This window comes from Spinacia oleracea, chromosome 4, assembly GCF_020520425.1.
Source record: "Spinacia oleracea cultivar Varoflay chromosome 4, BTI_SOV_V1, whole genome shotgun sequence".
Lineage (NCBI taxonomy): Eukaryota > Viridiplantae > Streptophyta > Magnoliopsida > Caryophyllales > Amaranthaceae > Spinacia > Spinacia oleracea.
In genome coordinates, this window is record NC_079490.1 from 172,790,037 (window position 1) to 172,805,940 (window position 15,904).

Sequence of the window (15,904 nt, forward strand, 5' to 3'; positions counted from 1 at the left end):
TAATAATAGGGGTATTTGGTGAAATAAATTTTAAAAAGGGGGCATTTGGTAAATTATGAAACTAGGCTAACGGCAGACTAACGGACCGTTATTAGTAAGGGTATTTTGGGCATTAAGTCAATTGTCAGGGGTATTTGGTGAATTATTGGAACTTGATGGGCATTTGGTGAATTACTTCAAAACTCGGGGGTATTTCATGAAATATCTGTATATAATATTAGAGCTGATCATTATGGGCCCGGCCCAAAAATTAATGTGTTTTGGGCAGCCTATTCCGGCCCGATTTTCTGGCCCGGCGTACGACCCGAACTTTTTAAAAAAATTGCGGGCTTTGGGCAACGCAAAACAACATTTTTAGTTATAAATTTGGCCCGGCTCAAAAGCCCGCTAATTTTGACCCTAAATAGCGGGTTTTAGGCAGACAAAATTGGCCCGAACCGACACAATGGGCAGTTTTTTATTCTCTCGATCCGGCCCGAACCCGGCCCGACCTGACTTTTGATCAGGTCTAATATATACTAATGTCATGTGACACTATACCTTATCCTATGAATCTCATTCCATGTCGTCTTTTATCTATAATAAGAAATTCAAATTATAGTTTGCACAAAATCTGAACTCGTGGGTAGAAAACAACGTCAGTAAAAAAGATAAAATGTACTCGTACTTATCAAGATAACAAAGACAATCAATCATGTAGACGAGATTTATCTTTATCACCCCTTTCGTTGGATAATTAAGTCTATAAATAGTACCACTACGTATGCATTAGTAGTAGCAATTTAGTACTGATCCTACACACATGCTTAAGAACATGTCTGCCTTAATTTATTTCCTCACATTAATCCCATCTCTTTGCTTCCTCATTTCGCCATCAATTTCTCAACTATCCTTTACTCCGGCCCCGGTTCCGGGCTCTATACCATTCCACTATATCAATCGAGGTAACTTTGATGTTAACATCGGCGAATTCGAGTCCGCCTTCCGATGTGTAGGAATCCATAGTCCAAAATTCTCTTTATGCTTTTACACCAACATTAACATCCTAAATTCTTTTACCCTTGGTATAGGCATGAGCTACCCACCTAAATGGGTTTGGTCCCCAAACCGGAACAACCCGGTTCGTGACGGGGCTAGTCTTTCCCTAGGGAAAGACGGCAATCTCGTACTAGCCGATGATGATGGCCGTGTTGTTTGGCAAACCAACACGGCCAACAACGGTGTGATTGGGTTCAAGTTGCTTGATAACGGCAACTTGGTATTATACGACGCTAATAACAATTTTGTATGGCAAAGTTTTGATTACCCTTCGGATACATTATTGGCCGGCCAGTCTCTTAAGGCCGGGTTAACTAATAAGCTCGTAAGTAACGCATCGCCTTCGAGCTATTTCGAAGGGAACTACACCTTAGAGATGAGCCCTAATAATGTGTCCTTATATTACAAGAGTTCAAACAATCCAACACCACTTCCTTACTACAGCTAGAATTGATCAAAGTAGTAACTCAACGTTTTTTTCCAAAGAGTTCAAATATTTTGTAGGAGTTACAAACTTGTTTTTTCATTTTACTTTCCAAGCCATTCAATACATAACTACAGATCATTATGATGGTATACTACGTACGTACAATGACACGTCCAGTTCGAATCAACAGTTAGTCGAAACGTGGTACAATGGCACGTATTCCTTCCTCCGACTAGACCATGATGGTATACTACGTACGTATAATCTCGACCCTATGAACAGGGTAGGAGGTCTTGACTCCATATGGAAAGTAGAGTTCACTCTTTTTATGGGTGAGCCATTGATGAATGATAAAAAAAGGGCAACTGAATGCCAAATGCCTGAGAAGTGCGGCGAGTTTGGTGTTTGCTATAAAGGGCAGTGTGTGGCTTGTCCTTCCCCTAGAGGGCTATTGGGTTGGACGGAAAAGTGTGCGCCGCCCAAGTTGGTGGGATGCGGTGGTGGTGGTGGTGGGATGAATGCCAAGTACTACAAGGTTGGTGGTGTTGAGCATTTCAGTAGCATGTACACCGAAGGAGAGGGGCCGATGAAAGGAAGGGAGTGTAAGGCTATGTGTAGCAAAGATTGCAAGTGTGTTGGTTTTTTCTATGATGAAGAGAGGTTAAAATGTTGGGTTGTTTATGATCTCAAGACTTTGACGCAATCTAGTAACCCTAAGCACTTTGGTTACGTCAAATTGTCTAATTAATAACTATAATTAAGTGAGTAATCTTGGTTAAGACTATGGAAATTAAGGATTGATTTGTCAGCTTTTTATGTTTGTTTTCATTGCAAAAACAAATACTAATAAATGTAATCAAAGGCGAATTGTTTCAAATAAAAATAATATAAATGTTAGTAGAGTATGCAGTAACACGAGGCGTTGCCCGGAGCTAAACACTAGTTTTTTAATAACATAAAATGGTTTTCTCCTAATTTTTCTATTTTACGCAGTACGGAGTATTATGATTATTCTAAACAGATATTGGGCTGTTTCTCTCTTACTTGGTACTTGGTATTTGGTATTAAAGGCGTAAACAAGTTAGTCGAGCTGGAAGGGCAGTGGGCTCACTGGGCTGGGCTGGGCTGGGCTGGTCGAACAATCCACATTACAAAAGAATACTCTTGTACTCTTGAGTAGTTAGAGACTTAAAGTTATGCCACGTACCCCATCAGCAACGTAGCTTTACGCCACGTGGATTTGGAGGCGGTGATTGAATAAAACCGAGGTAGCAAAGAGAAGGCAGAGTTTGTGATTCAAGAGAGGTACACCGTATACAATTAGGTAGAGAGAATTAGAAGAGAAGAAATGGCAGATGTAAAGGGATCAACAACTGCAGGTTGTAACGAAACATGTGGTTGCCCTTCTCCTTGTCCTGGTGATCAAACTTGCAGGTGCACAACATCATCAGGCGAAGAGATGGGTCACAATAAATGTTCATGCGGGGAGCACTGCGGGTGCAATCCATGCACCTGTAGTAAGACGGTGGTGAAGGGCACAGGAAAGGCCTTCTGCAAGTGCAGCACCGGCTGCGCTTGCTCAACCTGTGCTGCTTGATCATCTACCACAGGATGAAACAGCTACTGTTTGTGCAGTTGTCATTAGTCAAACTGTTTTCAAGAGTTCATGTTTTTGTTTTAGCTTAAATAAGTCTTTATGTATTATCACTTGTAAACTTGTAATCACACTTATTATATCAGAGTCTTGTACGGTTTTTGACAGTTTGGTGAATAATAAAAGTTTCAGTTCTCAACTTCACTTTTGCACTTTTATTTCAATGCCCGTGATGTTCATTACAAATGAATTAAGTTGTTTTTTAAGAAATCGATTCTGATTTTATCGAATGACTTGATCCAGAGAAGTACTCCCTTTGTTGCTTCGTCTCTCCATTTTGACCAAACCACAAACACTACACCTGATCAACGTAAGCGCCTGGCCTGGCTCGAAATTTTAACCTTTTTTGGTGCACTAATCGGCCTGAAACTTAGCCTGCCCGACATGATGGGATGGTTTTTATGTCAAAATTGGTCAAATAGAGCAAGTAACATAAGACGGAGAAAATATTTGTTACCGAAAACAGGTTATTTGGCAGCCAAGGAAATGTAAAACTTCATTATATGATTGATTGGACTGATAGAACACTAAGGCGTATATCAACTACCTACAAGGATCACCTCCAAGACGATCAACCAAACAATACAACTCCAATACACCACAAATAATCCAACAACCAAATAACCTAACAATCAACCAATAATGGACAACAACTAAAACCAAATGCGGAAGAACAAAAATCAATCAACACACAAGAATTATACGTGGAAAACCCCTTCGATGTAAAGAGTAAAAATCACGGGACTTATGAGGAGTAGACCCTTGTCACCTTCTCTTATTATGACAAAATTGAGGGCAAAAGAACCCAAATCAGACATATAAAGGTTCACAACCCACCAACACTTCCATACATAAGAGATGAACAATTAAGAGATAAGAGATGAAAAATATCACCAAAAAATATAGGTACTGTCCAGCACCGACCACGGACAAACTAGTGCTCAAAACGACGATCCAACCGTTCAAATGAGGCCCTATATATCCTCAACAAGCTGACAAAAAATCAGCACGATCCGGCCGTTGAATATTCCGGCAAACGGCAGTTTTCTGATGACTGCCCTGAAAGCTACGAACCCTCCCTTCTCTTTCTCTCCTTTCTTTTATGTGAGTGTTTTTAGATCTAATTATTTATTAGCTGACCGAACTCCCCTTAGGTCATAACTAAACATCAAATACACTCCAATGCTTCTAACATAAGCCAACCAATTTAGCCCCAAGTGGACTAAAAACATAACCCAACATTTTAGACTCACAACCACAAGATAAATGACTTACGGAGTACTTGTGCAACAAGTGAGCTGAACCCACAACAAGGACAAGAGATATAACAGGTTAAGAAGAGAACCTATATATATGTTACAAGAAGTATACAATGTTGTTATGTGTGAATTGTGTAACAGGATAGATATAATATGTTTTACTATGGCAGGAAAACTCTTCCAAATTACAATTACCATAAAACTATATACAAGTCGAGGCATGGAACCGTGGACTATTGGGTTGTTAGCAAACTATAGAGTTCTTTTGTTTGCTTTGGTGATGATTAGCCAACTATAACGCATAACTAATGCTATACAGTTCATTTATCATTCTATGATTACAATAACAGAAACTAGTTTTAGGACATACCAGCAGGGGATTCAACTAACTAACTTCCCAAGAGTGAAATTTCATCTTACTCTATCTGGTACTTTATCGCGTGCTCCTTCCAGGAGTTATCCTCGAGGTATCGCTCATGGAAGCAGACCTCTCCATCGACCTTCACAAGCACAACGGAAGTGCTTCTGGTGCCATACCTTCCCTATCAAAATTAATACAGATCTTAACATCATTTTAACAAGGATTTAAGTAGAAACGAATAAATAAACACTAGTCCCTCCATCCCTTTTTATTATTTACAACGCGTTTTGACAAATAATTAATAAATTCTCTTTTTTTTTTTTACTTAAACAATGCAAGTTACGTTTATTAATATTATTTTCACTTTAATCAAAAAAAAATTACATGAGAAAGATTTGACTTTTCAATGGAAAAGTGTGAGAGATTTAATGGTTAAAATGACCCAATGAATTTGATTGGTTAAAATAATCATTTGACACGATTTTTGACAGAATATTAGTGACTTTTATGCTACAATATAAAAGGAAAAATTATAAGTTTAAAGATTAATATGGGACACTAGAAACGGAAAGCGTAAAGAATAAATTGAGACGGAGGGAGTAGTAAAGAATGGGATTTACTCGTGGGGAATCAGTGTCAATGAAAATGGAACTCAGTTGATGCTCGAAATTAGGGGAGAGAATTCCTGGAAGTGAGCTTTTGTCTGCTTTTGTTGTGTCCGTCATCAGCTTTTCTACCATTTCATGCACTTGTACTTCACCTTCATTGTATGTGTCCATTAATTCCTTAAAATTATGGTGAAGCCTTTGAGCCTGAGCACACCCGGCCGAAGGGAAAACAAAGTCACAGAAAAATGAGATGAATTACAGGAGACAGATTGTTTGCTATTTGTACAACAAACAAGGGTAAAGAACCAAAAGCTAATTAAGCACAAAAAGGAAGAAAAACTTACTTTAGGCCAAGGTGAATCTAGACTGCTGTTGGTTAAAACATGAATCCCGGGTGAAACTTGCAAGGCAGATGGTTTATTTTCTTTTGGCCTGTTGGTCAAGTATACCATTGTTTTGGAGCAGATATCTGCCACTATCAAGTTAAATCCATTATACTGATCAAACTCCTGGATAACTTCATCGGCAAATTCAGAAGGATTTTTCTTACTCTGTTAAGAAGCAAACTCGAAGGCGTTCAAACTCAAAACCAAGTATTAAACTAGTCAAAGAACCTGATAAACAATTTGCAATAAAATGCAGACTACAAGTCCTTGGACCTTGAATAGTGTTTTGTTCAATTTTTTAGAGAACAAAATTTCACCAAATTATTGGGAGGGTCACATCATTCTCTGGATAAGCTGCTGATTAGCTTGATGTGTAACTAACCGATGGTAAGAATCCCTGCTAGTCCTTCATCTTGAAAGGAGTAAAAACTAAGAATGACTTTACAAATTACTAATAACCATGAGTAATTCTATCCACGATATACTCACTTGAAAATGTTGAAATACAGAACATTTCAAAAAAAAAACTTCATCTAATCACACATGGAAATAGGATTTGAACAACATGAGAGCATAAAGGAGTATACAAACTTTAACGAAAAGGTCATGCTCTGATGAATATTTTTGATCCTTTTGTACAACATAATCAGATTCAAACAAGACTAATTGGGAGCCTCAGAACTCAGAAGTCAGCCAACAGACATAATTGAATAAAATGACCAGGGTATTCCTTAGTGTGACGGAATATATTTCATATTAGACCCTCACGCCAGTCATATAATTCTCGCCTTAATCCAATAGCCAAAATAAGACCTCAAATGTACAACATGAGCCACAAGACCCCTAAGGATCTTCCAGAAATGCATATTTATCTAGGGAAAAAAAGGATTTCAAAAGACAAATGTTGGCATAAAAATTGGCAGGCCGTTGAAGTCATGAGCAGCAAATCTCAAACCCAGGGATGTCTTGTCAAGGTTTGAACCACTTAAAACAAATTCATGTATACATAAGTGACTTTTAGCTACGTTTCCTGGACTCGGATACCCATATCAGACACGAGTACATGTCTAAGTGTCAGACACGGCTATTTTGGCATGGTTTTGGTCCAAAATAGAGTGTCGAAGTGTCCATACTCATATCCGAGTGTCGAGGATCAGACACGGGTATTTGAGGTAAAACGAAGAGTCCATGTAACATAGCTTTTAAGGTTATGCACACATATAACATATTAAGGAATTGTAAGTTATTCCTTTAGTATTCAAAACTGAGAAATAACATTGAACTGGTGTTTTAAATTGACAAGTAAGAGTGCACAGAAATACACAACTGCCTCGATTGATAAAAACTTGCAAAGAAGTGCACACAATTGCATTATCTTCTAAGTTTTGTGCATAAAAGTATAAAACAAATGCCTCGATTGATGCACACTTGCAGAAAAGTGCACATAGTTGCATTACCAAAAGATATTAGCAATCATACAACAATTACAAGTCAATTGTCCTGAGTTTAGCTTTCCCTTATGTTGCATACTCTAATATCTACCATTACAATGAACATGTATTCCCTTGCCTTACAAGTTACACACAATAGCTTCAAGCCTACTCTCGAAACCTTGTCTTAAGAATCATGCTCTCTTCATAAAAACAGATAAAATCAACCACAAAAGTTCAAATCCATAAGAATCAAAGTCCACCTTAAAGCATGAAAAAGATTCTAAAGCAATCAAATGATAAGTCACTACTACAAGCAAGTAGAAGAAGCTAAAAAAGATCAAATCCATGATTACCTTAAGAAAACGAACAGGCAAGTCACCTCTACTCTTGGCATCAGGATTAGATTCACTCTCTCTAAAATTAGTAAGAAATGCGACCCTTCCACTTTTGGAACAAGCCAACCATGTCCCACCACCAACCTCGTCTCTTCCGCCAATTATGTCTTCTCCTTCCCACCACCCTGCTGGTTTTGTTGGCCTTCCAAAAAAAATCAAAATTTCAGATACATCCACTTCATTATGTTGATTAAAAAAATAATCAAATTAAGGTTAAAGAAACAAACTTTTAACACACCCACTTCATTAATTTGATTAGAAACACCAAATTTAGACGAAATAAGGTAGAAGTACCAACCTTTTTAGCATACCCACTTCATGATTATGCTCAATAACATAAAATTTAAAAGAAATAATGTTTTTTTTATATAAAAGAATCAAACTTTTAACATACCCAGTTCATAATTCTGATTAGAAACATCAAATTAAGGAAAAAGAAGGTACAAAATTCAAACTTTTAACATACCCACTTCATAATTTTGTTCATAAACATCAAATTCTGGAGGAAGAAGGTAAAAGATTCAAACTTTTAACTTACCCACTTCATAATTTTAACCAGAAACATCAAATTTAGGAAAGAGGGATAAAAACAAAATCAAATTTTCAAAGACACCCAGTTCATAATTATGCTAAAATATACTTCGTATGAAATTCAGGAGGGAGAGAGAGAAAAGGGTTTACCTAGAATGGAATTCGTCACGATTGAGGAGTAAGAGAAACGGGTAGAGTGGGTGGGCTTGCCATAGGAATACAGTGATGCACATCACTTTCCTTCTGTTTGATTTCTGATGGATGAAGATCTGTATTTCTGTATTGATGCTTTACAAACTTTTAAAAACAACCGCCTGACCGGTCAGACCACCCACCTATGGGTCTGTTGCGGGTCAGTTCGCGGGTCAAAAAATCCATGGGTTTTAATTTTCGGATCGCATAAATATTTCTAATTCTACCTCTCTCCTCACACTCTGTCTCTCCCTCCCTCTCCCTCTCCCTCTCCCTCTCCCTCTCCTAAACTCCCTGCTTCTTTCTCTCTCCTCAAATCCTATCCGCCTCCCCTTCTCTCCTCAACCTCGCCAATCAAAGCCTCTGCCTCCCTCCCTCTCCTCAACCTCGCCGCTCAAATTTTCCTCCGGCAAGGTTCGTGCACAAGAATTCGGCGGCGTTGAAGCTGGAAGGCGGTTGATTCGGTAAGGAGCGGCGGCGGCGAAGTTTGTAAATGAGGTAAATCTTCCATCTCTTTCCTCCTTTCTTCAATTCTGTTAGGTTTTAGAATTTTCAATTTTGTTTAAGTTTTTTATTCTTCAATTCTTTATGATAAATCATAGATTTCGACAATGGAAGAGGGAGAATCGGGGTCATAGAAGAGGTGGAGGAGGATGTCGGAGGTGGAAGCGTCGTTGAAGCCGCCGGCGTCGCATCCTTGCTACTGTCGCAATCGAACCATCGTTTTCGAAACCCTTGGAAAGAGAAGCTTGACGGCGGAGGTTTCTGGAGAAACTAGATTGACGGCGGCGAGGGTGGAGGAAGGAGGCGGGACGGTTAGTCGGAGGTGAGAATTTTGTTCACAATGCTTTCATCTGTCTCCTTCATATCTCCTTCATTCTTCATTTAGTTAGGGTTTTGAACTTCAGTTTATATTATTTTGGATTTTGGATTGAATTCTATTGAGTTTGCTCATTTTATGCGAATTAATGGTAGTGATAATCGACCTAGCTTTAACACTTCTATTGAGTTCGTATTATGTATGGTTTTTTAATTTTCAGCTTTTTGATTAATGATTTTGATTATGTTTTATTGTGATTAAACTTGACTTTGAGTGGAAATTGAACCGGATTAATGATGAATGGTTGACGATTGTGTCTCCATTTTCTTTCTTAAGACTAAATAGCTTGATTTATGTAAACATGGTGGAAGTTTACCCCTGGTACATTCAACTAAGATGGAGAAAATGAAATGCATTGCTTTTGTAGAACTTTTAGATTTCTAATATTAATTTTGGTTTTGATTTTGTTTTGTTACTTTGATGGTGTTTATTGAAACAAATTCTTCCTGAGTAATTATTGATTCTTGCTGAAAAGCAGCATCGAATTCTTCCATTGTGATGACTGCCCCTGGATTGATGGCAAGAGCTTCCTAAAGTGTTGTTTGATTGAGATTTTTTATACATTAATTTTGTTGTTTTTGGTTTTGATTGATCAAACATACGCTACTGGCTCGGTGGCTGCAATGTTGGGGGATTTCAAGCGTTCGATGGTGGAGATGGTAGTGGCAACATTCTGGAGCTACTGCTTCTGCCGATTCTGGAGCTCCTGCTGGTGGTCCAATGGTGGCAGCTTTGTCCATGCTGCTTCTGCCGATTCTGGAGCTGTGATGTTGCTTTGTGTTGTAATAGTGTCATTATTTTGAATATTTTACATTCAATCCTTGTACAAAATTTTATTTGATTGTTTGTATTGTAAAAAGGCTAATTATTGATTTGTTTGATGTGCTTTAATAATGATTAAAGTACTCTAGTTGAGAATTATTTGGTTTTAGTTATATAATTCTATGGTTTAGTTACATTTTATCATTAACTAAATTCATTTTTTTTTGTTTTAGTTACGATTTTGTTATATTTAGTTAAGAATAAGGACGTTTTAGTTAGTTAGTTGCTGTTGTGGGTTATTGCTGTTTGGGTTGTGCTGGTGTGCAACCTGGACGTGGTTTCTGCAACTGATGGGCTGATGCTGCTGTTCTATTGTTGCTGTTTTATACTTCTATTGCAGTGTTCTGCAGGCTGGTATGTTGCAGATGATTGTCTGCTGTCTGGTTGGTCTGCAGAGTTGGTGTTGCTGCTTCTGTGTCTTGTTGGTGCAGTTGCTTTTGTGTTCGTTGTTGCTGGTCTGTTGGTTTGCTGGCGTGAGTGAGGGCGTGTTGCTGCTCTATTGTGTGCAGGCTGTGTGTGTTGTTGCAACTTGGTGTGTGCCTCGGCTGCAGTTGGTGCTTTTTTGTTTGTTTTGTTTCGGGTTGCGGTTTGTGCACCCTAGTTCTCGTTTGTTTTCTTTGTTTCGATTAGGATTTTTCTAGCTTTTGGCAATAAAATTTGTTATTTTACCAAAAATAAAATGTCGTTTTAGTTTTGGTTTAGTTAAAAATAATTTGGTTTTAGTTGAGAAAAAATTCGTTCTAGTTAATCAATAGAATCAATTAGTGAATCAATGGAATCAATTAATTAAGCAGTAGAACCAATTAGTTAATCAATGAAACCGATTAGTTAATCAATGGAATCAATTAGTTAAACACTGGATCCAAATATTTAGGTAATGAAACCAATTAGTTAAGTATTGCAACTAATTAGTTATGCAATGAAATCAATTAGTTAAGCAATGGAATCCAATTAGTTAAGCAATGCAGCCAATTATTTAAACTTAGAAACCAAGTAGTTAAGCAATAGAATCAATTAGTTAAGCATTGTAACTAATTAGTTAAACATTAGAATCGATTAGTTAATCAGTGGAATCAATTACGTAAGCACTGAATCCAAATAGTTAAGTTGAAACCAATTAGTTAAGCATTGAAAGTAATTAGTTAATTAATGAAACCAATTAGTTAAGCAATGAAACCAATTAGTTAAACATAGAAACCAACAGTTAAGCAATAGAATCAATTAGTTAAGCATTGTAACTAATTAGTTAAGCATTGTAACTAATTAGTTAAACATTAGAACCGATTAGTTAAGCAATGTAACCAATTAGTTAAGCAATGAAACTAATTAGTTATGCAATGAAACCAATTAGTTAAGCAATGGAATCTAATTAGTTAAGCAATGCAACCAATTAGTTAAACATAGAAACCAAATAGTTAAGCAATAGAATCAATTAGTTAAGCATTGTAACTAATTAGTTAAGCAATGGAACTAATTAGTTAAACATTAGAACCGATTAGTTAAGCAATGTAACCAATTAGTTAAGCAATGAAACTAATTAGTTATGCAATGAAACCAATTAGTTAAGCAATGGAATCCAATTAGTTAAGCAATGCAGCCAATTAGTTAAACATAGAAACCAAATAGTTAAGCAATAGAATCAATTAGTTAAGCATTGTAACTAATTAGTTAAGCAATGGAACTAATTAGTTAAACATTAGAACCGATTAGTTAAGCAATGTAACCAATTAGTTAAGCAATGAAACTAATAAGTTTACAGATTTAAAGAAAGTATTTGTTAAACCTGAAATTCCATTAGTTAAGCCATGGAACCAATTAGTTAAGCCTGAAATTCAATTCGTTAACCAACAAAACCAATTAGTTAAGCAACGAAACTAACTAGTTAAGCAACGAAACCAACTAGTTAAGCAATAGAACCAATTAGTTATGATTTCAGAAGTTTTAGTTACGTGTTTCTAAGTTTAGTTAAGATTTTATAAGGTTTAGTTAAGAATAATCATATTTTAGTTAAGATTAAATCGATTAATGAAAATTCTTTACTAGTGAAAAGTGACATTATATTGGGCTAGGTATAATTTTTTTTGGGCTTTGACCCATCCTTTCCTTGGAAAAGGATTTTGACTCATCTTGTTCCTATTTCGTTAAAGTGGTTTTTCTTTTCTTGACATCATAATTTTTTGAATTTTAGTTAAAACTTTTTGAGTTTTAGTTAAGCATTGAAACTAATTAGTTATGCAATGAAACCAATTAGTTAAACATTGAAACTAATTAGTTATGCAATGAAACCAATTAGTTAAGCAATGGATTCCAATTAGTTAAGCAATGCAGCCAATTATTTAAACATAGAAACCAAGTAGTTAAGCAATAGAATCAATTAGTTAAGCATTGTAACTAATTAGTTAAACATTAGAACCGATTAGTTGATCAATTGAATTCAACTAGTTAAGCAATTAAACCAATTAGTTAAAGTAGTGAAACCAATTAGTTAAGCCTACAATTCTATTAGTTAAATCTGAAATTCGATTAGTTAAGCAATTAAATCATTTAGTTAAGCAAATCTAATATTAATTAAAACGAATCAAATCTTAACTAAAAGCTTTGCTCAAAAAAAAAAATCTTAACTAAAAGCAAATTTAATACAAACAATATTATTATTAACTTAAGGTAAGAAAATTATAACTAAAACAAAAAATGACTTCAATGCAAAACAATGTTAACTCAAGTACGGAGTATTTTATTTCATAACTAAATATAACAAAAGTTAAACTAAAAATAACTTACTCTTAACTAAAACCAACTTAATCATTACAAAAATAAATCAACAAATACACTTAACAATACAAATCAATTCCTAGAATGCTCTCAATCTCTAAGACCAAAAAATGGCATCCCTGATTCAACTGTAGATAATCCTCTACCAATGATGTGTTGAAGGCATCACAGCCAAGCAAGCCTGTGACAAGTCCTAGTCCTAAAAATGTCCTGGAAAGGCATCACAAGTTCACAACCAAGCAAGCCTGTGACTTTCATGGTTTGCTAGCCGTCCAACCAACTCCAACCAAAGATGTTCTTATCAAGTTCCGGAGGCTGAGTAGTGGTAAATGGTTTGTTCTTCCCAGGGTTTAAATTGATTTGGGGTTGCCTCTGAATTGCTGCAATAGCAAATTTAATGATCAAACAAACTGTAGTACAAGAAATTTCATACTGAAAACTAAACACCACAAAAACATAACTAAATATGAGAAATTGTTAACTAATTCATACTGAAAACTAAACACCACAAAAACATAACTAAATGTGAGAAATTATTAACTATTAACGAATTTAATTCATAATTAAGAATTCCACAAATCAAAACTAAAATTAAGAAGAGCTAACTAAAATGTAAATTTAATCAATAATTTCATGCACATTCGAATGAATAATTTCAACTACATCAGCGTAATTAAGAGACCTAAGATATATACGAAGAAACCGAAACCCTAGATCTGCACTTTGAGTGCAAAATTGAATATGAAAAATATACTTACATAATCTCAAAGAAACGGAAACGGAAACGACGGATCTTCTTGACATCTCTGGTAGCCGGAAGGAGAATCGCTGACAACTTGGCGAGTGTGAGGGCGGAAAGATCGATGTAGCAGCCGCACACCACTGTCGCACCTCCATCGTCTGATTTTCTTTGGCTTTTAAGCAGAGAAACGAGGAGAGGAGCTCCGTGGATTTCTGGTGCACAAATGGTGTTGTCTCCGGCAAAAAAAGATGAGTGCAGAGAGGAAAGGAGAAAATCTAGAACGGAGGAAACGAAGAGGAGGGAGAAATGTTGAGTCGCTGCAGGAGAGGAATGAGAGGAGAGAGAAAATAAAAGGATTTATACTTGCGCGTGAGCTCACGCGCGCGTGGGCAAACAAACGGTCTGACAGACGCGTGAGCATCAGGCCGTCTGGCAGGAAAGTAGCTGTTGATGCTTTGCTAATAAGAATCGATGGAGTGAGAAATAGCAATGGCTTGCTTAAGCTTAAAATGTTTTGTCTTTCCCATATGATTATGTGATTATGTGAAACACTCCTTTTGTCTTTAAAATATTGCCCTATAAATAAAAGATTGTTATGAAATTAGGGAGAAAAGGGAGAGGGAGAAAGAGAGAAACAGGCGGTTATATTCTTATTCTCCATCCACATCATATGTACACATACATACATTATATAGGATAAGGATGTCGAGGGTATAATGGGCATCCACAATACAATATATTTATAACACTCCCCCTTGGATGTCCATTATCTAAAACAATACAATGGAACTATAATGTATATGAGATGATGCCTCATTAAAAACCTTTCTAAGAAAACCCTGTGGGATAAAAACTTAGTGAAGGAAAAAAAAGTACAACACTCATCATAATACGCTTGGGAGGTTGCCTCGTTAAAAACCTTACCAGGAAAACCCAATGGGACAAAACCACGGTTAAGGGAAAAAGAGTGCAACGCGTATTTTCTCCCCCTGATGAATACATCACTTGAGATCTTCTAGTTCAATAAATCTAATATTGTTGATAACTTTCCAAATGTAGCAACATGAAGCTCCTTGGAAATTGATTCTCCACAATTTGAGTCGAATTTTCAAACGTTCACTTATATGCACTAGGTGAGTATTTATATCACCAAACTTTTGAAAATAATACCTGAAATAATAATATACTTTCTTGTACATAATATTACAAAATGTATCCTTTCACATTGGACATATATAAACCTTCTTCTGGAGGTCATAAGTAGTAGTAATCATCAATGTTGATCAAAATTTCTCTAGTCATACTTTCATGACAATATATGATAAATTATAATATCACTGTCCAACTTAGGGTATAATATAATTTATGGTTCTTCTGGACCATAAAATAAAACTCAATGTAAGGACATTACATACTCTTATCTTAAAATTTTGAATCAACTCATATTTGTACAAGAATTCTTCCGTGAATAAACTAATATGTATATTTCATAATTCTGAAGTACTCAAACTACTGGTTAAGACGACAGTTCGATCGAAAAACTCTTTAAGAGTTTGATAATATCTCATCAATTTTGTGATATTGATATGCAAAACTTAAAGGGCTAGATGTTAAGAACATTATGTATAAGTTCTTCATGAAATCTTCTTATTTGCATGATTCATAACATGCTATTAAATCAACATTATATATATACTTCTTTCGCAACTATCCGCCCATTGGAGTAAGAAACTCCTCTTATAATATTCATAAAGTTGCAAATCTGTCATACCATTCTTGGAATGTATATTCATATACGACATCATAATAGTTTTGAAACATGTAATATGAAATTATGACTGGATAATTCTACATCATACCATGATAAAATATAAAACAAACTAAATGTATGATGAATGATGCATTTACCTATTAACTACACATGTATATGAATGTAAGACTCAAAATGCAAAACACTGTACAGTGTGGATATTTCAAATCCATAACTTGTTGGACTTCAGGTCCATGAGCTCATTTGATCATTATAATGATATCTACATCGATATAGACATAGATTTATGATCCCTTATTCAATCCATTATTTCTCGCATATGCATTATATTTCGGTTCCATCATATACCGGTATCATCAAAATTCTTCAACATATACTTTGCATGCTATTCATCAATGATATCTAAATAATTATTCAATAGGTACCATTCATCTTTTCACACGGGCCATCTATTATAGTTCAGATATCTATACCACTTCAAGGGTATTGCATACACTATATATTAGTGTTTTCTTTATTTTCAATAATATCATCAACTGCATTATCTTGCCCTTTCGTATAAATAAATCTATAATTCATCATTATGTTGGAACCGTATATATAATCTACACTTCAGGTGTAGAGATTTAAATA

At 35.7% G+C, this 15,904-nt stretch overlaps 4 protein-coding genes across 4 annotated transcripts; 3 read left to right on the plus strand and 1 right to left on the minus strand.

Moving 5' to 3' along the window:
* The first annotated feature begins 796 nt into the window (after positions 1–796).
* On the plus strand, positions 797–3,258 carry LOC110793318 (metallothionein-like protein 4B). Its single transcript, XM_056842907.1, has one exon. It carries the CDS (start codon positions 2,814–2,816, stop codon positions 3,060–3,062), a length of 249 nt encoding a protein of 82 aa, XP_056698885.1. The 5' UTR covers positions 797–2,813; the 3' UTR covers positions 3,063–3,258.
* LOC110793320 (epidermis-specific secreted glycoprotein EP1-like) lies at positions 803–2,378 on the plus strand. The gene has a single exon (XM_056842905.1). It carries the CDS (start codon positions 803–805, stop codon positions 1,484–1,486), a length of 684 nt encoding a protein of 227 aa, XP_056698883.1. The 3' UTR covers positions 1,487–2,378.
* A 1,186-nt stretch (positions 3,259–4,444) lies between the features above and the next one.
* On the minus strand, positions 4,445–8,400 carry LOC110793327 (uncharacterized). Its single transcript, XM_021998194.2, has 5 exons — positions 8,243–8,400; positions 7,520–7,703; positions 5,692–5,898; positions 5,360–5,551; positions 4,445–4,920 (listed from the first exon to the last, which is right to left on the minus strand). Exons 1-5 carry the CDS (start codon positions 8,323–8,325, stop codon positions 4,795–4,797), a joined length of 792 nt encoding a protein of 263 aa, XP_021853886.1. The 5' UTR covers positions 8,326–8,400; the 3' UTR covers positions 4,445–4,794.
* A 109-nt stretch (positions 8,401–8,509) lies between these two features.
* Positions 8,510–10,687, plus strand: LOC110793328 (uncharacterized). The gene is made up of 3 exons (XM_056842906.1): positions 8,510–8,782; positions 8,887–9,110; positions 10,327–10,687. Exons 2-3 carry the CDS (start codon positions 8,938–8,940, stop codon positions 10,625–10,627), a joined length of 474 nt encoding a protein of 157 aa, XP_056698884.1. The 5' UTR covers positions 8,510–8,782; positions 8,887–8,937; the 3' UTR covers positions 10,628–10,687.
* Positions 10,688–15,904: the final 5,217 nt, after the last annotated feature.